Source organism: Varanus komodoensis, unplaced genomic scaffold, assembly GCF_004798865.1.
Source record: "Varanus komodoensis strain SLA01 unplaced genomic scaffold, ASM479886v1 scaffold4, whole genome shotgun sequence".
Taxonomy (NCBI): domain Eukaryota; kingdom Metazoa; phylum Chordata; class Lepidosauria; order Squamata; family Varanidae; genus Varanus; species Varanus komodoensis.
Window position 1 is genome coordinate 9925760 of NW_025335941.1, and position 24995 is coordinate 9950754.

At 41.6% G+C, this 24995-nt stretch overlaps 1 protein-coding gene across 1 annotated transcript in view; it reads right to left on the reverse strand.

Annotated features, from left to right (window-relative positions):
• Positions 1-371: 371 nt before the first annotated feature.
• Positions 372-24995, reverse strand: part of AGPAT3 (1-acylglycerol-3-phosphate O-acyltransferase 3) — an 86486-nt gene continuing 61862 nt past the window's right edge. The window contains exons 2-9 of the mRNA XM_044442493.1: positions 24138-24364; positions 17593-17762; positions 16778-16939; positions 16222-16375; positions 13632-13734; positions 7733-7808; positions 5937-6135; positions 372-4033 (exon numbers count right to left, since the gene is read on the reverse strand). Of these exons, the coding sequence (XP_044298428.1) occupies positions 3945-4033; positions 5937-6135; positions 7733-7808; positions 13632-13734; positions 16222-16375; positions 16778-16939; positions 17593-17762; positions 24138-24315 (1131 nt within the window). The 5' untranslated portion in view covers positions 24316-24364 and the 3' untranslated portion in view covers positions 372-3944. The remainder of the gene's footprint in view (positions 4034-5936; positions 6136-7732; positions 7809-13631; positions 13735-16221; positions 16376-16777; positions 16940-17592; positions 17763-24137; positions 24365-24995) is intronic.

Here is a 24995-nt window from a genome sequence, read left to right on the forward strand (position 1 = left end):
ACTGTGTACAGCATTTCCCCATTGCAGTGGAGAAAGTTAGAAGTGTTTTGTTGACCAGCCAGATACAGATACTCGCCTCTCCCCATTGCTGTGTGGCCAGGTCTTTTCGAAACCCAGTGGAGAATAACTTGTGAGATGGCCCAGCATTGCCCATGAAGCTGAAAAGGTCAAACATCACAAAGAGGACACTCAAGCTGCATTGAACCTAAATTGACTCTTTGGATTCCAACCTATATATTTTAAACTTACATTTTAATCCAGTTTATCAGAACACAAATGGAGCACTGGAAATGGGAAGGAGGCGCACCATGTTCTAACGATGGTTAAAATTTAAGAATGAAGAAGACCAAAAAGAAAAAAGAAAAGAAAGATCATGATATATTTTGTTTATTATTGCTCTCAAAGGGCTTGGTAGTCAAATATACAAGCTATGTTCTATTAAACCAGAAGAAAATAATGTAAGGTATAAAATCTAGGCTCACTGTTTGAATCCAAACCACTTGATATTCTTTATGAGACACACTGCTATTTCCAGTAATATTCTTTCATACACACTCTGCATATTTATATTAAAAAAACTATTTCAAGAGATAAACCAAAGTTCAAGCCAAAAAGATGAGCTGTAATATACTATACTGTGCAATGTTGTACACTTCAAAATTGATATGTCTTTCTAGAATTACAAACAAATTAATGTGTATCCTTTACTATGGTTTCAAAACAAAATATGATCAGTATGTCATGATATGAAAACAGAAGAAAAACATCTGCTTCTTCTCCCCATAATGTACATGCACTACTCCCATTACCTTCAAGCAGGAGTTATCTGCACTAAGTGGAAAATGGGCATCTACTTAAAAATTATCTCTATGCTCACTTTTTCTTCCTTGCAGCCTCTTCCTCCACAGTTCCCCACCCTCCCACTTAATTCTATTAACATTTCTGGCTTTATTTACCAATACAGAACTCCTTGCTGACAGGTAACTGTGACCCAGAGTCAGGGAGCTATGCTACTTTGCTTATGTTATTAAGTGCCATTATAATATATTCAGCATCTTCTTCAAAAAGCACTTATACAGCATCTGTTGAAGAAAAGAAAAAAGGGGAAAAACCTTCTAACAAGAGGTATATACCAAGTACTTAAAAAAAAAAAAAAAACACAGAATCCTGCTTGTTCCAGTCTTATGGTCAGAAAACAGAGAAAAAGTTCTCTGTCCAGCTGTCTAATGTTAAAAAAAACAGAAAATATGTACTGAGTAAAAAAGACAGTCATGGTTGGATTCTGTCCCCTTCGCAAGAAGCACATGTTCAACTTCCAATGAAGGTAATAACAGTTGTCTGCCCTTACAGCCAGGGTAGAATTGTATCTGTCTTAGGAGGCAAATGTGTCTGTTGTGGGATTGACAAAGCAACGTTACACTAGGGGAAAGATATAGCAAAATGCATGAATGCTATGGGCTGCAACCAAAAGTATTGGTATATTCACGAAGGAAAGAAACTAATGCAGTTAAGAAATAACCCGATGCACACATAGACAGAAAAACGTCCTACAGCTCTGTGGAATGCTGGGAGCTGTAGGCCTTTGTTCCTGTCTAAACATGCATCGGACTTGAACCCTTTCAGCTTTTGCAACAGTAGTGCTTCCTTCCAAAGACAAGTAACCATTCAATTTTAAAAATGGCTTGTTTCTTCAGAAACAAGAACTGGTGCAGCAGAACCAGAAAATTTCTTCTACATACCATTCCCCATCATACTTGTATGTCAGCTGATTTGACCATGGCCCATAAGGCTGCCTCAGAAACTGTGCATTTAGCAATCCCTAAGCAAACAGGCATGTGCATGAGAAAACAACAATAAGCAGTTCCCACAAAGAACTGTCCATGTTTCAAAGAGGTAACTTGCAAACAAAGGTGTTCATACAATTGTTAAAATCAGCTTCTGTGGGTAGGGAATAAAAAGTTTGCCAACAGTTACATGTTGAAAGTAAAATATTACACATTTACCCTGGGTTATGCGAGACAGAAAAAGACAGACAGAAAGACAAACATTAAATACAATCTGTTAAAATATTCAAATAAGAACATGTGCGTTGATATTACATCGTAAGAAGTAGTAGGGCTTAATTTTGCTTTGAATTCTATTTATTTTAAGCAAATCATTGAACGGATTTTTTGTTTTTAGTGCAGAGCTGATGGCAAAATATGGTCCCAGCACTGGAAAAAGGTGAATGCCACTCCCACATAATTAGAACTTCCCCTCTTTTAAACATATACAAATATCAATCTGGAAGAATCTTTTAAGGACAGCTGCACAGAAAGATCATCTGCAGGGAAGTCGCTTCCTCCTGACTAACCATTTGCTCACTAAAAGTCATTGTGTAGAGATGGCTTGGCTCACCATGTCAATCTACATGTGGTTGAATTGCAAGCTGCTTCATGCAAATGGCTTTCTAGGAAGAGGCAATCTTGGTGCCTGAAAGGCAATCTTTCAGCCTTCCCCTGAAAACTGTGTCCTACCAGTGTGCTATGGAGCCAGAAATAGTTAAAAACTAAAACAAAAAGAAAGCCCACCAAAACAGATTGACTGGGTTTGGTCATAGCTTGTTTAAGTCATGATGAACCGTGATGTCCTTGTATGCCATCCTGGAATTGGGACTTGTCATGTCATCCGAACCCAGCAAAGGTGGATTGTGCAAAGGCTTAAGCAACCTTCACACAACCCTAAAGCAGTCCATGACTTCTGTGAATGCTTTACATGGCAATCTACTGTGCTAACGTAGGCCGCTGACATCCTAACCCCTGACACATTTATGGTGCAATCCTAGCTCTGTTCAGACAGGAAAAATGTTATACAAATCCCAGCATTCCCCAGCCAGTCATGGGAATTGTAAGACTTCTTTTTGTCTAAAGAAATGCAAGATCACATCCATAATCAGAAAAAACATCATCTGATCTTTAGAAGAAAACACTTTCAAGTAAGTGTACTTAAGGTTAAGCCCTAGAGGATACAATATTCTTTATACTGTACCAAACCCCCCCACAGATCTACTCCTTGAAAAGAGTTTATAGAACCAGTTCTCTTCCAGGCTCCCGTGCTATTTTATGCTGTTTTTCACAAGAAGCCATGCAGGGGATTCTGAGCAGGATTGTACCCCTTGAAGAAACTCATGAGATTAGGAGACTGACCAGCCCTGGTCAGTCAGGGTCATTTGTTTAAAGAAAGCAATAATAAGTACAACACCTATTTAGGAAATCGAGCTAAGCATGTTCCAGTTTTAATAGGGACAGCATAAGGGGAAAGAGGTGAAAAAACAAGGCTTGGAATTGTGTTCACTATGGTAATATCAGGTGGAACATATGTGCTTATCAGTAAGGTACTGCTGCCATCAAAATGCCATTGTCTTATGGAAGATACTCGATAATAAAATAAAAATAAATATCTGCAAAGATGAAGTAGCTTTTTCAAGTGGCTTCCTTCCCAAGAAAAACTATAAATTAATTGGAGACGGTGTTTTGCTGCAACGCATGCTGCCTTAGCTTTTTAAAAAAGTTGCTAAGAAAGTATTAAATTAGTTTTAGCAAGAGGAAACATTCAGTAACTTCTCTTGCTAAGCGAGTGTTTGTAGTCTTGAAGACAAACCAGGTATCTGAAGATGCATATAGCTCTACCCATTAGCTGCCCCTCCCACCCACAAGAAAGCAAAAAGAAAAAGGTTGTTTTTAGCCCATATTTGTCTCCCAAAACTGAATACAGGGATCCTTAGGCAGGAAAGTAGTCAATTGTTTTCTCTTCTCTTGAATCTTCCAATTTCTTCAGTCTTGGCTCAAGTATTATTAGTTATCAGTTAATAAGAAAAAAAAGATAAGTTTTCTAAGTGTCTTTCTTTCAGTGAAGTTAATTTGATACCATAGTCTTGTTATATGTTCAGAACTGCATCTGTAAAACTATTTCTTTTTCTTGAACTCTTGGTTGCCATAGCTGGAGCCCTTTTCTATTTCCGTTACTCCTATCAGTCTACGAACTCCAAACGAAGCTTTAAAACAGAAAGAGAAGAGATTACTGAGTTACACTAGGAGTTATCCCACTATTTAGCAAAGTTGTGATACGTATATGCATGATATGCATATGCATAGAATATACACTTATTCTGTGTATGGGGCTGTGCATATTCTATGCTTAGAAATGGAATCAAAATCTGAAACCAATACAAATTATGGAACTGTGCATCTATATTGCATGCACATAAGGTATTGTGTTCTAGCTAGCCATCAGAACAGGGATGGCAACATGACCCTCCAGATGCGGTTGAGCTCTAACACTTACTCCCTCTCGCCGCTGGCCATACTGGCTAGGGCTGATGGCAATTCGAGTCTGAAAACAGGCCATATGTTGCTCACCCCTGCATTAAGTCATTCTGAAAGCCAAGCTACTTCAGGCTCTACTTACCATGCAACCAGCACTTCTGCGATCTCTCCAGGCATTGCCCAGACAGTTCTAAAACTATCTGCTTGGCCAGTGAAAGCCACAGCCTTGTATCATCAGATTCTGTAGGTGCACAGAACTGTAGAAAATGCTCAACCCTGTCCATGTACATGCATACACATGCAAAAATCAGGAAAACTGAAACAGATCAAAGGTCCAGAAACAGGAATAAGGAGAGTGCTTTCTACTGCCTCTGGTATGTGTCCGTTCCTGAGTTCTGGTTGGTGAAAATGGTACTACCTGTTTTTAAGTACTGGTGGAGATTTTAGCATTGTTAGCAGAAATCCAGCCACAGCTTTCCTTTCTCCTGCTGATTCTTCTCCCATCACATTCCTTCTGTACTGTACCTTTGTATTTTCATTTCTCCAGTGGGGAGTTATTCTTTGAGATAAACTGAAGTAGCTCCCAGAGCCCTCAGCTGGTTACATAAGAAAGGGCAGTGCTGCGAAAACCCATTCATGCCATTGCCAATTTTTACAAAATGGTGAGCAGCAGGTGTACATTACTACTGTAACATTGTGCCACCGTAAATTTGAAGACTTTAAAAAGTGTTTTGAAGTTGTTCATTCCAAAGGCTAAAATGCCAGTGATACAAAGAACTGGTTTGTCTTTCTGAAAAGATCACAGTCTATGGTTCTATGTTGGGTATTTTTACTAGGATCTAGAGGTCCAGCAGCCACAGCCTTTATGCTTATAAAAGTATTATCAAAATCTGTACTTACAAGATGATAGTACAAAAGTGACAGCTTTAGAATGGAAGCCTTCTGAGCTCAGGAATTCACACTGAATTATTAGAACCAAATGGAGCTTACAATACTTCCACAAGAAAACATGCTTGCTTCATCACCCTGAACAGTCCTCATTATGGTAATAACTTGGGTGTATGCATATGCCACGTTGGTGTTGTTATCACTAAAAAAATCAGGAGTCAACATGCATGCTCATCCACTGCAAATCATTTGGAAATCTACCAGGAGAGCCAGATCTACCTTCTGCTCACCACCTCTGGCCTAAAAGATTAGCAGCAGCATAAGGATTAACATAAAGCAGAAGCTACTATGTTAGGTCTGTGTGAGGATGCACATTAATGGATGACTTATCATTGGACTATTGTGAAGATAAAATTATCTGTATATGCTAATTTACTCTTAGCTCTTGGGGATAGATTAGGAAAGTGAGCCCAATTAAATATGAAAACAGATTCTGAGTAACTTTCTGAAACTGCTTCTCAGATCTCACAATCACTGTGTTCGAATGCAGGAAGGCAGACAGAACCAACAAATGAAAGAAAGTGATCTATAACTGTATTTATACATCAAACATCATTCTTCACCCCTACCCTACACATGACGTGATTAACTGAGAAATGGACACTGGTGTCTGGCTGCATCAAAGAATTCTCATGCATGCATCTCACGGGAAGACTTCAGATTTTTCTTCTTTGGTTTTATTACCTGCTCCAACAAAGCCCAGGAATGCTAAAATCAGAAGAGGTGATCCACTTGCAAAAATGCCAAAACCAAATTTGAAAAGAGGAGACAGGATAATGGTAGCCCAGAAGAGAAAGTTGAGGAGAGTCCATGGTCTTCTGGGAGGTTTGAATTGCTGCCCAGGAAATATACCCTCTTGATTATACTTCTCTTGTAAAGCGTCCTTGAAGAGAGAAAGAAAAGCTTCCAAAAGTGGGAATGCATAGGATTGTATTCAAATGATTTGAAGTCTGTATATTTTAATAATGTCACAGAGATAGGCCCATATGGCCCACCACTACTGGTTGTGGTTGGAGGAATTTGTATTTTGTGTTCCACCATGGTTAATTAAAAAACCAACAACAACATTCAAAGGGCTTTGCTCTTGTACCTTTTCCGTTTCTGTATTAGATTCTGTACTATTTGACAACACCACTGAGAAAGAACACTGGCTACAGAAATCATAATAGCAAAATGCCATTTATGGATCAGCTGAGGAAAAAAAGAGAACAACCAGAGGGTCAAGGTACACAGTATCTCCTTGATGGTTATAATCTGCATTGATGTCACATGTTGCATTATCCACAGAATCATAATCAGCACTTGATAAATTGCAACTTCTTTTTTATTCTGCCAAGTGTAATGACAGTTCTTAAAACAAAACACAAGTACTAGCCTTTAAAACTGTTTTTGACGGTGGTTAAATGCAAAATGTCTTCATGCAATCCAACAATTACGAACCTATTAACACAAGCAGCTGAAGAAAGAGTTTTTGCGGGCAGTAAACTTACAACTGCTTTTGGACTGGCAATAGAATCTTTTTTCAGTGCTGGTGTTGGGGTGAGATCCGCTGCTGCACCAGAAGGTGGCAAGCTAGCTTAGGCACACGGAGCAGGTACACCTGTCCTCATCACCTTGTTGCTACCTCCAGCACCTGTTGCCCGAAGCAACTACTTCATGAACCACCCAATGGTAGGGCTGGCCCTGGTCCAGCCTATTGGCATCTTTCTTAGCAACATTCCCACTTCATGCGAATGGATGTTCTGTCTCATACAGCAAGGTTCTCAGCACCTTCTTCTGAGCCACTATAACTGCTTTGTTGGTTGTTAGAATTATGGATTCTCACTGGTCTGGGCAACCTTTTTGCTCCCAAGAGCCATATGCAGTGATGAGTGGTTGGTCAGGAAAACACACATGCACAGACTTTCTGCTCACTCTCTACTTTTCAGTAACCCACCCTTCTCGCCACATACATTCAGACATACAGTGTCTGGGGACAAGAAGCTTAAACTTCCCCTCCCTGCACATTAAAGTCTCTTTAAAAGTAGAGTTCCTGACTTCTGGAAGACTGTAGACTAGTGTACAGTAATCAAGATCTGACAGACAGACAGATACAAACACAGACAGATACAGATATACCTCTAAGCCCATGAAGAAAACCTGCATTATATTTGCTAGCAGCCATCTGGGGGCTAATCTAATGGGAACAAGGTCCTGAGGTGAAAATGTGCAGTTATCATATGGGGAAACTTTGTTTTGGAAAATGGTATAGGGAATAAAAGTTACCACCTAGCACCACAACCCAATCCAATCCACACATACCCATAGTTGCCATGAACCTCTTAAAGAACCGTGTGCTGTTTTCATCACATACTTCCCACATTACATCTTGTTACTTTCATAAGCAGAAGGGACTTGTGTCAACAATACTGTCCTGTCCTTATAATTCATTACATTAGTATATCATTGTATAAAATCTTCAAGAGAGACAAGCTATTTACCTTTTCCTGGTAAAGTGTATGAAGCCATTTTGCTGCTTCCTTTTCATCTAAAGGGATATCTTCTAGAGGAAACCTCCTAGTTTTTTTTAAAAGAAGTCAAATAGAGTTTTTTATTAGAAAATAAGCACAATATGTGAATTATAGCTTCTACACTACAAAGCTAGAAATAGCACATCTGTACTATTTAATGCAAATAGTGATATTTTACTATTTAATGCAAATGATCAGGAAATTGTAAACACAAGAATTTGTTCAAATGTTCTCATTTTTCCTGCCCAGAATACCTGCCTATATATCCCTATGAACAATGTGAAGAATGCACATCTGTGTCATAAACAGCTACAGTACACCTTTAAAAGAAAGCATTTGTGTTACATCACTGCTGCATTTCCAATTGCCACTCAGTGTGAGCAGATTCTACTTCGTGCACATCTTCAATCCTGCTTTATGGCAAGTAATCATAAAAAGAGTGTCTTTGTGGATGAGCAAATCCCATTCCAGCATTGCTGAATATTCATCGACATAAAGCTTGACCCACTGAAGTGTTGGGAGGAGGCTGCAATATTTACTGAGAACATCTCTTTTTAGAAATTAGCATGAATCTACACTCGTTGAATTCCAGGCCACCAGCTGAGATTTCATCTCTCCACCCGCTGTAAGCAACCCATCTTCCATTCATTCAACTAACTCGGCTAGCCTGAAAAGGTATAGCGTGGTGGCTAAAAGACTGAGCTGCAAATCAGGAAGCCTCTGGCTCAGATGTTGCCTCATCAAGAACCAACTTCATGGCTTTAGCCAAGCCACTTTCTTCCAGCCTCAGTGCCTCCCACCCCACCTGCAACTCGGAGATTAATACTGACACTGTACAGGATTGTTATGAAGTGCGTTGAACACTTGAAAGCACTGTACAAATGTTGTGCATTATCACTGCCATGACAACGACTGCAGTCCTGTTCAGGTGAGAACAGGGCAAGCACACGAAAGGAGGGAGCACCTTGCCCCACCCTTCCCTTTGCCTCTTTCATCGCCCTGCTTGAAGAAGGGAAGCATCTTTCCCTGTGGCAGCTTGCCTTGCAATCTGGAACTCTGATGAGCCCCCATGGAGTGAGGAGGCTGCCCATTTCAGACAGGTGCACACAGAGGGGTGACATATGACAAAGGGGAGGGATAGAGCTGGAGCCTTCCCTCCTTTTAATGTGTGTACCCTGTGCAGGTTTAGAACACCTGAAGAGGCTTTTCCTCATCCCATGTGAGCACTTTCCAGTGCCCTGTACTACTGGAACGTCATCCATCATGACATGATGAAACTTGAGCTGCCCCAACATCAGAAGTAGGGAAGCACTACAAATAAGTTTTCACCAAAGTGGTTCCCACCAGATGTTTTGAACCACAATCCTCCAGGCAGCGCGGATGGTACTGAGTGGTGGTGGGAGCCGCAGTTCAGACATCTGAAGAACACCATTTTGGGGAAGGCTGCTACAAAACTACCTCTGCAACAAAAACTCTGAACAGCTGAGACAGCGATGGCACAATGCACAATAAAGTCCTGCATCTGCTGTAATGCTGATTCATTTTGGCAGGTCCTGCACGGGAAACATTCTTGGCAGACCTGGACTATGGAGGAAAATGGAACTGCTGCTCTGCCAAACATTCTGCAGAGGCTTTGTGAGATTCTGTTTGCAAAATTAGCACTACAAAAGGTTTATTTAGGCTGTCACCCTATGTATATTTACCTGGGAGTAAAATGCTTTGAACACAGTGGAACTTATCTAATATGCATAGGACTGCACTATTATTCAGAGTTATGTAGGAACTTTGCAAAGATTGTACAGAACTGAATGGAACTGCTTGGTACTTCCCCAGCTTAGGAGTACTCCTCGACCCGGAGCTTTCTTTGGAAGCTCAGGTGACAGCGGTGGTGAGGAGCACCTTCCTTCAGCTTCGGCTGATTAATCAGCTGCGCCCCTACCTGGAGTACGACTGCCTGGCGACGGTGACACACGCGCTGGTGACTTCCCGCCTAGACTTCTGTAACGCGCTTTACGTGGGGCTTCCCCTGAAGACAGTCCGAACACTTCAATTGGTGCAAAATAGAGCTGCCAGGTTGCTGACGGGGACGGGGCGTTATGCTCACATGACTCCAGTCCTCCATCAGCTTCACTGGCTTCCCATTGAAGCCCGGGCCCAATTCAAGGTGTTGATTATGACCTACAAAGCCCTAAACGGCTTGGGTCCTGGCTACCTGAACGAGCGCTTACGTCCGTATATGCCCGACCGCCCTTTGAGATCTGCGGGAGAGTCCCTTCTCCGGGAACCCTCCATGAAAGAAATTAGGAGAGTAAGTACCCGGAGGAGGGCTTTCTCTGCGGTGGCGCCCAACCTATGGAATTCACTCCCCAAAGAGGTCCGCCTGGCACCGTCGTTACTGGTTTTTCAGCGCCAGGTAAAGACCTTTTTATTTAAACATCATTTCAATTGTTAAAACATATGATCTGGCCTGGGCAACTTCTTCTTCCTTCTCTTTTCTCCTCCTATATTCTTTATTTACTTATTTTATACTGTTAATTTTAATTTTATATTATTATGTTTGTATCTCAGTGTATTTTTTGTATTTTTGTATTTAGTGGTAATTTATTATGTTCTATTGTATTTCAATGTATTTTATTGTGTTGTAAGCCGCCCCGAGGCTTCGGCAAGGGGCGGCATAGAAATGTTATAATAATAATAATTTAAAAAACAGAAAACCAGGAAATATTTTACTTGCAGAATAGCCACACTGAATCCAAATAGCCACATGTGCAAAGATATAATATGGCCCAAATAGGTAATGATCCCGCTTCTGTGCAGCTCCCTATCTAACTAGCTATATTATGCTCCCCACAAATATCACAACTATGACTGAAAAGCCTGCATTGTTGCTTCCCTGCAGTGAACTTGCCACCGGAGGGTGCCCAGAGCAACAATATGCAGACTATGTCACAAGCATTCCTCATATTATTATGACTGCATAAAGAATAGCCTTTGCTTTCTCCAGAAAGGAAAATTCAGCTAATTACAAATGTTAAAGTAGAGCAGCCTTGCAGACAGAGGACTCCTGGCCCCATCATTCAAAAGGTTATGTGCATCTGTTCTCTAACTTCCTCCTTCATTGCACCCCATTTCATTTCTATACCATCCACTTGTAGAAGCTCTCTGGGCCACTTACAAAAGTTTAAAAAGCAAGACAATTTGATAAAACAGCATAAAAATTCCCCAAATACACAATTTAAAACCATGTAGCAGCTAAAACAATATCCGATAAATACCAAGCAAACTTCTTGAAACACCTGATTTGGATACTTCCATCAAGCTCTTTAATATTCTGGGACATCTTTAAATGCCTCAGCAGAGAGGGCTGCCTTAACCCAGTGCTTCAAAGTTTTCCACAGACAGGTCTTTAGTGGGGAGACCATTCTACAGTCAGGGTGGTGCCACAGAGAAGGCTCTCCCCTTTGCTGCTGCTGGGTACCCCTCAGGGTTGGCACTTGGAGAAAGGCCTCTGATGTTGACTGTAATGCCCAGGTTGGATGCAACTGGGAGAAGCACTCCATCAAGTATTGCCGTCCTAAGCCAAGTACGGCTTTATAGGTTAAAAGCAGCACCTTTATTGGGTTTGGAAGCACAGTGAGCCAGAGCTGGTCTTATGTATTTAGACCTACTGGTCCTGGTTATTAGTCCAGCTGCTAGATGTTGCACAAAAGGCATCTTTTAACAGCCTTCATGGGCAGCCCCACAGACTGCATTGCCGTACTCCAGTTTATCGCCAGGGCATACTTACTGAAACCAGACTATCTCTGTCCAAACAGGGGTGTAGGTGGGCCACCAACCAGAGATAGTGGAAGGCACTCCTACCCACTTGGGCCACCTGGGACTCAAGTGACAAAGACAGTTCAAGGAGGACCTCAAAACTACAAACCTGCTCCTTAAAGGGGAGTGCAAACCCATCCAGAACATGCTGAACTCCCTCCATCTGGTCTGATAAACCACCCACTAACAACACTGTAGTCTTGTCTGGACTGAGTTTCAGTTGGTGAGCCCCTGCCTTCTCATAGTCAGGCACCTGCTAAGCATAACCACAGTCTCACCTGCAGGAGATCAAAAGGAGAAATAGAGCTGCATGTCCTCAGTTTACTGACAACAACACACTCGCCACTCAGCAGTTTTGTGTCTATGTTACATAACATGGAGAACTAAACCAACTTCTATGGAACCCCATGCTGAAGAATCCATATGATCAGGCAATATATAGAAGCACCACCTTCTGGATCTGGCCATCCAAGTAGCAGCTGAACCACTGCAATGCAATCCCTCCCACATCCAACTCAGGCTGGAGATTCTTCAGGTTTTATTCTGGTATTTATGGAAGACATGGTGGGGAATCAGTCACTCAATTTATTATGGTTGTAGACCAACACAGATGTAGTGGGGGGGAAAGAAAGTGCTACAAGTGGATAGCATCATATGAATCCCTGAAAAATTCAGTGAATGAGGCAGGTGATGCCATAATAAATTGGCCAAGCTGGAGACATCTAGTGTGTGCACAGTTTCCTTTCTTTCACCCAAGTAAATGTTAAAGGTCAGAAGTTCACATCTTGTATCAGGGACCTCAGACACTTGAAAAAGTTAATGAAGAGATCCATGTCATTCAGGTACGTGATGTAGTGACAGTGGCTACATCAAAGGTTGTGTTGTTGGAAAATGATAGCTATACCACATCGGTTCTTTTACACTTTAGAAATTAGCTGCTCCAGACCTTTATCTATAGAATAATGTCACATAAGGGCATTGGTTTGAACATGACAGGAATTAGCCTTATCACAGTCGGGGTATTGGTCCATTTATGGCTTAGTATTGTCTACAACAGCTTCCCTAACCCAGTTCCCTGCAGATATGCTGGACTACAACTCCCACCATCCCACCCAGCATAGACTGGTATATTTGCAAATGATGGGAATTGCAGTCCAACACATTTGGAGAATTTCAGGCTGGGAAAGACTGGCCTGCAGTGACTTGCAACAGCTCTCCATTGATCCAGACTGGTCTTTCCTGGTCTTACCCAAAGAAGCCAAGAACAGAGACAAGGATCTTTTGCACGCTGTAATCACTACGCCATGTTCTTTCCTTGCCAAATGGGGAGATATTCCACTAATTTATGTAGGCCATAGAAAGAGTGTTCTGTGGACCACACTGGGGACACCAAACCTCTATAAGACCCTTAGACTTTAGATCAGACCCTGGTTCTGATCTAGATTGTTTGTCTTTCCTAGGATGGCTGTAGACATCATCACAAGCACCAATGGAAATGACAAAGCTTTTATTCACTGTGAAGAAAGACCCGTTTTAAACAGGGCTGCAATTGACACAGCTGGAAATAATTTCTGCAATTCTTCTGAAATTAAAAAATTAAAAATGGAGAAGGGCAGTCACCAATTCATACTGTTCAACAGCAGGCCTAGTCAAGAAAAGTCCCAAAAAATACATCCCAGGACTCCAAGCCAGACTTTGCCTAGAATATATTGATGGCTATCACTTAATGAGATTGGACTATAACTTGCTATTTATCCATTTTTGAAGAGGTGGTGCTTGGCATAATGTACTTATGGAGCTCCACAGAATGTACTCCCAGTGATCAAACTAAATGCAGAAAAAGCAAATTACTGTTTGAAAGAACTCATGACCTTTTGTGCTCCCGTTCTAATAGTGAAATGAAACTCTTCTGAAACCTCTGTAAAGCAGAAGAATCTATCTCTCTGCTGATCAGGAATGGGGTAGAAAGGAAGGAAAACACTAGTAAAATTGGCTGCTTCACCACTGTGACACAAGGACAACTCACAAATATATCTCATGTGTACATGCTCACCTGACACACATGTCTGCTTCGTATTTCTTTCCATAAAGGATTCCTAGTAGGGATGGGTTCTTGTTTCCTCTGAAGTTTAATGTCACATCATAAACTGCGGAAACTGTTGCAAGCAAAATTACATCATCATCATTTCAGTGTTCAGACTGCAAGAATTCTGTCTTTTTAATTATTACATTAGAACAAGGTCCATCTAGTCCAGCGGCCAACCAGCTTTCCCCACAAGCGAGATATGAATGCAACAGCCCCCTCCTGCCGAAGTTCCCAACAACTGGTGCACGCAGGCATACTGCCTGTCTGACCAGAGACCCCCTGTACTCATCAAGACTAGAAGACAGATATAGCCTTCTCCCTTTAAATCCATTGAAATTGGTGGCCATCTCACAGAAGTGAAGTATGAACTGTGTGAAGAGGTACTTTCTCTTATCTGTCCTGTATGTGTGTGTGTGTGTAGTATTATAAGAGAAACAAAAAAGGTCTCCCTCTTCCCCCTTTCCATATCTTGAATAATTATGTGGCTCTATTTTTTCTCCCCCCACTTACTTTCCCCCTCACCCCCCCATTAATCAATCTCAGCTGATATAATCCTTCCAGCTCTACAGTATTCTTTTTTAATGCAGTGACCAGCTCCGAATTCTATATGTTGTCACACCACAGAGTTGTATGAGGGCAGCATGATGCTGGAAGTTTCCCTTTTAGTTCCTTTCCTAATTATGCTAATGTGCAGATTGCCTTTTCTGCAGCAAATGCACACTGGGTCAACATTTTCATTCCACTTAGCTTTCCCCCACAAACCCAGGAATTCTTTCTTGGTCAGACACTGCTAGCTCACATCCCATCCACTTCACCCTGAATTTGGGATTTTTTCTCCTAGCGAGCATGGTTTTACATGCGCGTACATTGAACTGCATTTCCACTTTGATGCCAGCTCTGGAGTGCTTCACAATCCCTTTGCGTTTTAATCACCCAAATAGTTTGATGTCATCCGCAAACACTGAGAATGAGCCACTTCACTACTCATTCCTAATTGCAGCTCATTTTATTTATTTATTTATTTATTTTTCGATTTATATCCTGCCTTTTTCCTACAAAGGGCTCAAGGCAGCTTACATCATTCTCCTCCTCCATCTTATCCCCACAACAACAACCCTGTGAGGTAGGTTGGGCTGAGAGTCTGTGACTGGCCCAAAGTCACCCAGTTGGCTCCATGGCCGAGCGGGGACTAGAACCCAGATCGTCTGAGTCCCAGTCCCACGCTCTTAACCACTACACCACACTGGCTCATTGAGGAATATGCTGAAAAGCAGTTGTCCTAGTACAACCCCCTGCTTTCTGGTCTTTCATCAGTTGCTGATCCATAAGAGGACTTCCCCTCTTATACCAGGATTGCTAAGTTTGGTCTGGAGTCTTTGATAAGAGACTCAGCTGCACTTGCACAGCTGGGCAGTTCTGTGAGTGCAGAAATGTGAAGGCTTGAATGGGTCAATGTCCTGGGGGGATGACAGCTGCCCAAGTACAGCATTAACTCAAAGAAGCTCCAAATAGGCTTTTTGCTTTCTCTTGACACCTGTCAAAACAGAAAGGCATGGCTGTCTTTGCTTGTAAAAAGGAGATGGTGAGATTTACACTCCTTTCCCAATGAGATCCTCATCAGGTTTTTTTGGCCTAACCATCTTCAGGGTAAGCCATATTTTGTACTTATTCTCAAGATGCTCAGGAAAATACAAAAGTGCACCCCACTCTCTTTTTCTGGAGGAAAGGAGTTTTGACAACTAGTTAGCCCCACTTTAAAAGGCAGTTTTGACAGGGCAATGCTTTTTTGCAGTGTGGGGACCGGAACATTTGGGCAGGGCCATCTGCAGTGTTCCTCATTCAGATTCAACACTCTTGTCTTTATTTGATGCAAGGGTCTCTCACACATTAAACACAACCCATGGAAACTCTGCGTGTTTAAACTGCCCCTGGAATCAACAGGATTCAAGCACTTAAGTAGGAGTTCGACACTTTTCCTGATTTCCACCAGAAAAATCACACTGAATTTCTCTGGATGGCAAAGGAAGGCTCTGGAATCACCACTGGATGTTTCAAAAACCTACTTTTGTAACATCTTGAAAGATGAGGAATGGTATTAAAATATGATTAAATTTCTATCAAGAGAGACTGGGTTCAGTTTTGTTCCTAGACCCTTTTCACCGCAACATCTACTACATTGCTTTGATGTGTCTAGCTGGTGACATAGGCAAGTGTGTAACCCATCAATTAAATTTAACCAGCCATCTGTCCTATTAACACCATCATCTGTGTGGCAAAACACAAACTTATACCTCACATGCATGCTGGGAGCGTTAATTAGGCAATGTTTGCACACCACTTTAGAAACGTGAAGTGCTAAGTAGCATTATTAATTTCTCTGAATTCAAAAGAAGAACTCGATGTATTAAGCTTATTTACCAAAATCAAATCTAGCAGTTTAAAATGTCAGCATCAATAGAGATCCAGTATTTTAAAAAAATCTAGTGACCAACAGCAACAGCCATGCTAAAGAATAATTATTAATAAACAGTGGAAGTAAGGCCAAGGGACTAGGTACCTGTTCCCCTGAGACACTGGACAGCAGTAGTGAAACCTTTGGTTCTGGGCAACAGGTGATATTTGAGTTTAGGTAATCCCTTAGAAGCTGCCACCTCCATGCTGATGCGATGCTTGGTCTCTGTAAAACGAGTTCCTTCACAATACAGGAGAAACTGTGACACAGAACAAGAGGGAGAAACATCTGCATTACCATTCAGATAAAGGTTTTATTACATCTGTGTGGCTACCATTAGAAGATTGTTCTGACCCAGGATCTGAATTCAGAAACCTCTGCAACAAAAGGAGGACTGCAGGATACCCAGAGGCTGTTAGAGATCAAAGTAATCCAAGCAAGAATCTCCAGGTTATAAAGGAGCAGACTCTTCAGAGGCTCTTCCTGTGCTTCCTGCCTGAAGGGATGCTCCTGGAGGAATACCAACAGCTCTGCCCCAGAAGTGCACTCAGTGTATCTTCACTACCACAGACATAGTATGACAACATGCATACACATAAGACTGCACTGATCATCATCCTATTCAAAGTGGAGAAGAAATGCTGCGCAAATCTTCACTTACCCACATATACTCTGGATAATCCGACAGTCGCTTTAGCCCTTTAATGACTGTGTCTCGATCTTCCTCCCATTTCCTTTTGCAGAAAACAATCTCCAGGAAGTACCATGTCCAGCCAATCAAGGGCACATATAACAGTTCTTTTTTAGCTAGAACTTTTGAACTCTGAAAGAAATACCATAAAATAGCTTTACTTTGTTTAAATGCAACGTAGCATGTACACATAATGCCATTTTCAACTATGTTCTGAAATGAGTTTCTGGAAGGTACAAGTAATGCATTTATTATATTTATATCTTACCTTTCTTCCAACATGTTCAAGCAACATACACAGCTCTCCCATTTTATCCTAACAACCCTGTGAAATAGGTTTTAAGCTGAGAGACAGCTGTTGGTCTAAGGTTATCGAGTGACCTATATGATTAAGTGGTGATTTAAACCTGGTTCCCTCCAACACTAGTGGGACACTCCTTAACCATGAGTCCTGCTGCTCTCTGACGTTTCAGACTACAACTCCCATAAGTCCTAGCCTGCATGGGCAATAGCCAGCAATTATGTGAGCAATAGCCCTGAGCATCTGACAGATACTAGTTCTCCTATTCCTGCTTTTATTACTATACCACATTGACACTTCAATTTTGAAATTATAAAAATTCTACTTTTGCTGTTGGTAGGAAATAACTTTAGCCACTGGGAACATTTAAAAAACAACAAACCAACTACCTATTTCTCTCAAGTTGAAAAAAAATCCATCCCCCAAATTAAAAAAAATATTATGCACCAGGCAAACAAGAATGTTCAAGGCTTCAACCACTTACCCCCAACACGCCAAAGCGCTCTGTCATAGTCCAGCCACACAAAAAATCAATTTCAAAGTTGTGGTTCAGGATGATGATAACATGTTCTTTTCCAAACTTACTGACTGTAGCCTCATCTGAAAATAAGGTGCATTCTGTACCAGACCACCATTCCAGCAACATCACTAACTCTATATCAAAGGAAATAAAAACAAAATAGATTAACCAGAACATTTCATCATATATTGTAGTCCTTTCCCAGATGGGCCTCCCTTTTGACTCATTTTCTTGCAGTTGCTGCCAATGGTGCAACTACTTTATTTGCAAGGGCAAAAGCAAGTCATTTTTCATATGCAAGCTACTATTTATTAGAGTGCACCATTTTCTTCAAAATATTTTTAGAGTCACAGCTGTACTGCTAAAGATAGCAAGTTTTCTAAGCTTCGTGGGGCACAGAAAGTTTAAGTCAGATTGGTCAAAGTTTCAGTACACTTTTCAGTGCCAAATGAAATAGCCACTCTATTTCCCTCCAACATGAAGAGTATCATTTTTCAAAAGCGCTTGCAATACAAGCTTTAGTCAATTTCCAGTGGTTGTGTGTGTGTGTGTGTGTGTGTGTGTGTGTGTGTGTCTGTCTGATGGCAAAAGAACACTGTCACCATAGCTGAACATTTGGGAGTGGTAGATGGGATTGTAGGCTGCTTTCCCCATTCGCTCTCCAGAAATTTCCCCTGCAAGTAATTCAGCAATATCTATTGTAGCTCAGGCTGGGCATCCAAGGGTTGGAAACCTGATTTCAAAATCTGAAGGACGAAGGTTGGCAAATCGCACAGTGGATTCCCTCCCTTGTTGCTTAATCAGCAGCATTTACATCAGTGCCAAACCCGGGAGCCACTCAGCAGCAGAACATCCTGAGATTGCTTTAAACCTGTACCATTCATAAAAGGCGGCAGCCTAAAACACTAAGGAAAACCCGAAGTGGCATTTCTGGAAATCTCTGCAGGCTTAAAAGCACTGCTGAGTATATTGATCCCTTTCTGCTGCTGTATGAGTTTAAATTATAGCCCATCACACAAATGAAGGCAGAAAACAGCAATCTTAGCTGTTCTTTCTCTGAAATACAGGCCTCCAAATAAAGCTGCCCAAATTGTAACAGACCATGGAAATCTCCATCTCTGTGTCTGTGTGTTGCATAAGGAGGAAGCCTTGTGGCTGCTCTGGGCAGCCTAAAAGACCTTTAGACTGAGATCCTCCATCCTTTCTGACAGTTTCTACCACACAAAATAGCTGTAGGGAGCAAAGAACAGAGCAGAAAATGAGGTCCAGAGAAATGCTTACAGCCTGAAGCACTAACTTCACCAGTGCTTGAAGGAAAAACAAATAAAACCAGGATCCTGGTTTACCATGCAACTAAAAACCCAAGACATTGCATTTATTAGTACTTTCTTAAAAGCTATGGCCAAAACTGACTCCTAAACCAAAAAGAATTACAATCTGAGGATGGCTCCAGATACACTTTTCCAGAGCATTTTACTCTTAATACTGTGCTTCAGAAGTAGGAGAGATGCAAAGGCACAGAAGTGTATAATTTATAAACAATTCTATTCTACAAGAATTTGCCAGCCAGAGCGTATGTTTCAATAGTAAGTAGACATCATTTATAGTACAGTGCTGATGGATTCAACCTTCAAGTATCCCAACTTTAAATGCTTTTAAATTTTTATATTTTAATAGCTTTAGCTTTGCTGATTACAAGGCCTAAAATGGAATGATTTCGCTTTTAGCAAGGCTTTTAGTTTTCAGTACTAGGGGTTTCAAGAACCACACAGCTTGGCCCTACAGTCAAAGGATTAAAGAACCACAGTTTCTCAAACCATTTTGGTAGCGGGGGCGGGGGAGGTTCTTGAAGTTTGAGAGTTGCATAACATAGCTGTTTTTTACCAATAAATGTTAAATACACACACACCTGTCTACAATAAAGATAAGATCTGAATGGATGATGAAATTGAACAGGATGTTGACAAGAAAGAAATACTAGTATACTGAGCTAATATCAAGGTTCAAATTCCCCAGAGGGGGAAGTGCTGGTGAATGCATTCTTATGTTCATAATGTAAGATCAATTTGGTGATCCGATGTGGGGGAGGGAAGGGTTTCCCTTAATGGCTGGGAATCTCAGTGGACCAATTGCAAAATGGGTGCTGAATTAGGCACCAAGGAAACAGAGTTCTTGCAAAGATTAAGGGGGGGACAGAATGGGAGAACAAGTCATGGCTACACCAATTGTCTGTTGGAAGGATTGTGGGCTATTCAGCAACCAACCAACCCACCCACCCATGATTGCTTATTTACAGGGTAGCTTAGTGTGATATATGAACTGCCCAGTGAACAATGTCATGGATTCTCTTTAAAACTGAATGCACAAAGAAGAGTAGCAAGGTCCAACTCCACAATTTCCTAGGCTGCAATAAATAGACCCTTACAACAGACATTTGGGGGTTTTTTTGTATTTTTGTTGCTAGTAGCAGTAAAAACCAAATATGTCGAGCTATTAAAAAGTAGAGCTCATCTGAAGCTAGTGAGAATGAATAAGGTTGGAATATAGATCCTCCTCATGAATTAAATATGCAGCGAAGTGTTTTCTCTATGCAGGAAGTCAGACGACTCATCCATGCCACTTTACAACAGGAAGGAGCTTTTCAGACAATTGCAGCATTGATAATTTTAGTTAAGAGCTACTCAGAGAGAGACTGAAATCTCCCAAGGGACTGAGTCTGTGAATGACTTCCACATGGTTGGCATCCCCTAGCGAGGCAAAGGCTTCAGGTTCCAAAATTACTTCATCAAATTATCATATTTTATTTCTTTTAAAAAACTCTGTGCCATTTATATGATGCTCCTTTAAAAATTAATATATATATATATATATATATATATATATATATATATATATATAGTAATACAGTTACGCACTCTGGAAAGGAAATCTCTGTCTAAAGAGGCCAGTTTGAACTCCATCATGTACAAAATGGTCACCAGGGGCCACCATCAACAAGGCATATCTCCTAAATGAAATGCTTGGTACTTCACAAGCTCAGCTGCAGGTCCTCAAGTGACATCTTATACCGAGTGATGTACTATGTGTGAATCAGTCCCAAGACAAAACCTGATTTAATAGCTTGATATCTAGGCACACTAACATATCCATATGTATATATGAGATAAATTGTACTTTTTTTTTGCTAAAAGCATGACTAGAAAATGCAGTTTAAAAATAAAATTGTAAGCAAAATGTCCAGGTTCCCTCTTTTTAAAAACAAGTGTACAAAAATCTTACATCTTGAACTCTATTGATTTGACACCATTTCCAGTACAATTCTGAGTCTATACAGAAATAAGAGTTCTTGTACTTGAGATTGTGTCACCAGACTGAATCTATGCTGACATACCAAAGATGGGTTATCTTACTAGGATATTGCCCTTTGTTCATCCTGCAACAAGCTCAAACTAGCAACTTACTTCATTGCAATAAAAGCTCACCTGACAGCTATCCTGTGCTTCGCTAAACTGCCAGCTAATAAATTTGAAATGCACTGTCCTCTTTGCCTGTAAGTTCTGTCCCTCATCCCCATACCAACTGCTAAACTGAAAAATCCACCTTGAAAAGGAGCTTTAAGAAGACATGGATATTGTCCTGTTATTCATTGCAGAGGTATCCTTGCCATAGCAGTAAATTCTCACTGTAAGCAACAGAAACAGAGTTACCAAGAAGAGGGCATGCCTGACTTTCACTCTCTAGACAAGAGAAGCACATTAAAGGTGCAATCTTGTGTGCTTTTAGACAGAAACATGTCCACTAAGGAATGTCAGGAGCTGTAGGACATTTTTCTGTTTAAACAAGCATAGGATTGCACCCTAAAGGACTTGAATCTGAGAACGGGTTGATTACATTAAGCTGACTGTGCCATTTCAACTAATTTTCTAACATCCAGCCATAACCAGAAAGAAAAATAATTATATGATTGCGCACGCGCGCGCACACACACACTGCTTTTTCAAAATATGGATGCTGGAGGCAACTCTGCTCAAAAAAAGAGGACAAGGCATATACCAATACCGTAAGGCAGAAAGGGCCAGGGAAATGGCTGAAGGATGGGAAAGTTGAGGAGCAGTGGCCTCAGTAATTAGTCCTGGCTAGGGAATATTGGGAGTTGCAGTGCTTTTTCCTTCTAACGTGTATAGGATTGTGCTCTAACTTGCTGCTGGGGCAATCTAGTCAAATGTATCTAACGCATAGCATTGGAGCAACACAATGGAGCAAGTGGGGTGGGGGGGGAAATGCTTGCAGGGTTTGTTTGTTCCTTAATTATTTTTCAGATAAAGAACCGAGATGCCTGTTGCAGTAAAGAACAAATTTAGATACTGGTTAGTCTTTAAGATGTGCAAGTCTATTATGTGTGTGTTTTCCACACTGACATGGTTACTCCTCCGCTATCTGTATCTCCCAGTTGAAGGAATGGGCATTGAAATGGCAAATATGGTTCAGTGCAACTGAGTGTGAAGATGACACTGGAGCAAAAAACAGCCTAACTTCACATATACATGGATGGAGTGAGCTGGCAAGGAGTGTCCACAAAAGGAATCTTGGGGTTGCTAGTGGACAGCTCCATACAAACATTAACCCAATGCATGAACAAGGCAAAGGTCATTTGGGGGATCACAATGAAGGGAACCAAAATAATATGGTTAATGTCAAAATGCTTTTATACAAATCTATGGTGAACGTACTTTGGATACTATGAAGTTTTGGTTACTGCAATAAAGATCCTACACAGTTAGAAAAGGGCAACCAAAATTAACAAGGGTCTAGATCAGTGATGGCGAACCTTTTAGAGACCGAGTGCCCAAACTGCAACCGAAAACCCACTTATTTATAGCAAAGTGCCAACACTACAATAAAACCTGAAAACTGAGGTTTTAGTTTAGAAAAAACAACTCACAGCCAGTCCAAGCACATATATATATATCCTTGGAAGTGCACTGACGGGCCATGTGAAAGCTTGGACGAGTCCCAGCTAACGAGTCATGGCTCGTGATGTCATCACCTGGCACTACTACTCCTTTCCGAGCATGGGCATGGCCCCTATGTGCGCTGTTATCCAATGCTCAGCTGCTGGGTGATGCTGGGGTAACTTGGCTTGCATGCTGACAGAGGGCTCTGCGTGCCACAGGTTCATCACCACTGCCCTAACCCTACCCTGGTGCACACCCCTAACCCTCATATAGCTAAAGTTCCATTGAAAATAGTGGGATTTTGAAAAAGCCTTCCCTGAGTAGCTGTTTCTGCACAGCTCATCATTTCTGCACATTCTAAACACATTCCAACCATCAGAATCATGCCAGGACACCTCGTTTTTGTAACCCTAATCCAGTGATGGTGAACCTTTTAGAGGCCGAGTGTCCAAACTGCAACCCAAAACCCACTTATTATCGCAAAGTGCCAACACCTCAATAAAACCTGAAAACTGAGGTCTTTGTTTAGAAAAAACAACTCACAGCCAGTCCAAGCATCCCTCCCTCCCTCCCTCCCCCTCTCTCTCCTTGGTAGCGCACTGACCGGCCATGCGAAAACTCGGATGAGTAGCAGCTAATGAGTCATGGCTCGTGATGTCAACGCCTGGCACTGCTACTCCTTTCCGAGCATGGGCATGGCCCCTATGTGTGCTGTTATCCGATGTTGCTGTGGCAATGCTGGGGCGACTTGGCTCACGTGCTGACAGAGAGGGCACCACGTGCCCACTGTGCCACGCATGCCATAGGTTCACCACCTATGGTCTGGTCTAGATTATCAATTCCCTTATGCATAAAGGGTTACAAGCAATGTGCGGAACTTTTAGCTTAGTGAGGTGACGGCCACCAACTTGGATGGCTTTCAGAGAAGATTTTAAAAAATTGCAGAGGCTAAGACAATCAATGGCTGCAGTCATGGTGGTTGTATATTAAGTCTAGTTTGGGAGGCCGTATGTCTCTGCTTACTGGTTGCTGGGGAACACAACTGGAAGGGTGGTGCCGGGCTCATGACTTGTTTGTGGGCTCTGCAGGGTCATATGGCTGGAACAGAATGCTGAACCAGACAGGACCTCAGTCTTACCCAGCAGCGCTTGCCTTACGTGGGAGGATGAAAGACCATTCCTACTACGCAGCCGAGTGGCTTCTGTGTAGGACAAAAGAGACTGGTTGGTCTCAACAGAACTGCTCTAAGCACCGCCAGAAAGAGCAGGTCCTGCATGGATCCCTCCTTCACCCACTTCTTTCACAGTCTGATAGCCCATGCCTATAGATACAAGGACTGGGAAAGAAGAAAGATGGTTCATACCCAAGTTCCCCATTTAAATAGTAATCACTGCTTGCTCACCTTCCACCAGCAACAACTATAGATGCATCTCAACCTTTGCACACACAATTGTACTCATCCCTTCCCAAGAGGGGGCCATCTACAGTTTGAGGAGCTACAGTCTCAAGAAACTACAAATCAAGTTTAATGCATCTTTATGAAAGCATACTCACGGCTCCACAAAGAATATGAAAGGCGACAGTTCACTCTTCGATAAAGCTGCTTGTTTATAGGCCAGAGGATTAGCGTGCATAGCTGGATGAAGTTAATGATGAGCCCACTCACGACAAAGACAAACCCAATCAGGAGGTGAACTATAAACTGGGTCTTCAGAAATGCAATGAAGCCCATGATAACCACTTAGTAGCGCTTGCAGGGTCCTTCACTCAGAATAACTGTCCTACAGAAAGAAGGAAAGAAACATACAGCTTAACAGATAAAATATCCACAATATGAGGACAGGGTGGAGATGCTGAGAGTTCCTCCACTCCAAATGGCAGCTGGGGAATTACAAAAGAGTTCTTGTCACCAGGCCAATTCCATCCTGGTCTCTCCTGGCTGTAGTCAAGAGTTGATTGGCGCTATGTCTGAGACACATTTTCAAGCAACAGTAACACAAGCTCTTGCTGTTAATGACAACAGTGCATCTCCTGGATTTTCAGGATTCTGACATGGTAAATATTTATTTATTTAAAATGTTTGTAGACTGTCCCATTACTGAAGTCTCAGGACAGTTTAACAATATAAAATGTAAAGCGTGCATGCACACACATGCGCGCGCGCACATGCACACACACACACACACACACACACAGAACATCCTAAAATTTAGCTAATAATAAAACCTCAATTAAAACAGCCAGGCCTTAAACATTTGGGAAAATAAAAAGGTTTTGGCCTGGCACCAAAAAGAATAAAGTGACAGCGCCAGGCAAACCTCTCTGGGGAGTGAATTCCACAATTGGGGTGCCACCGCAGAGAAGGCCCTTCTCTGGGTAGTCATACTCCTAAATTGATTTTCAAATGCCACA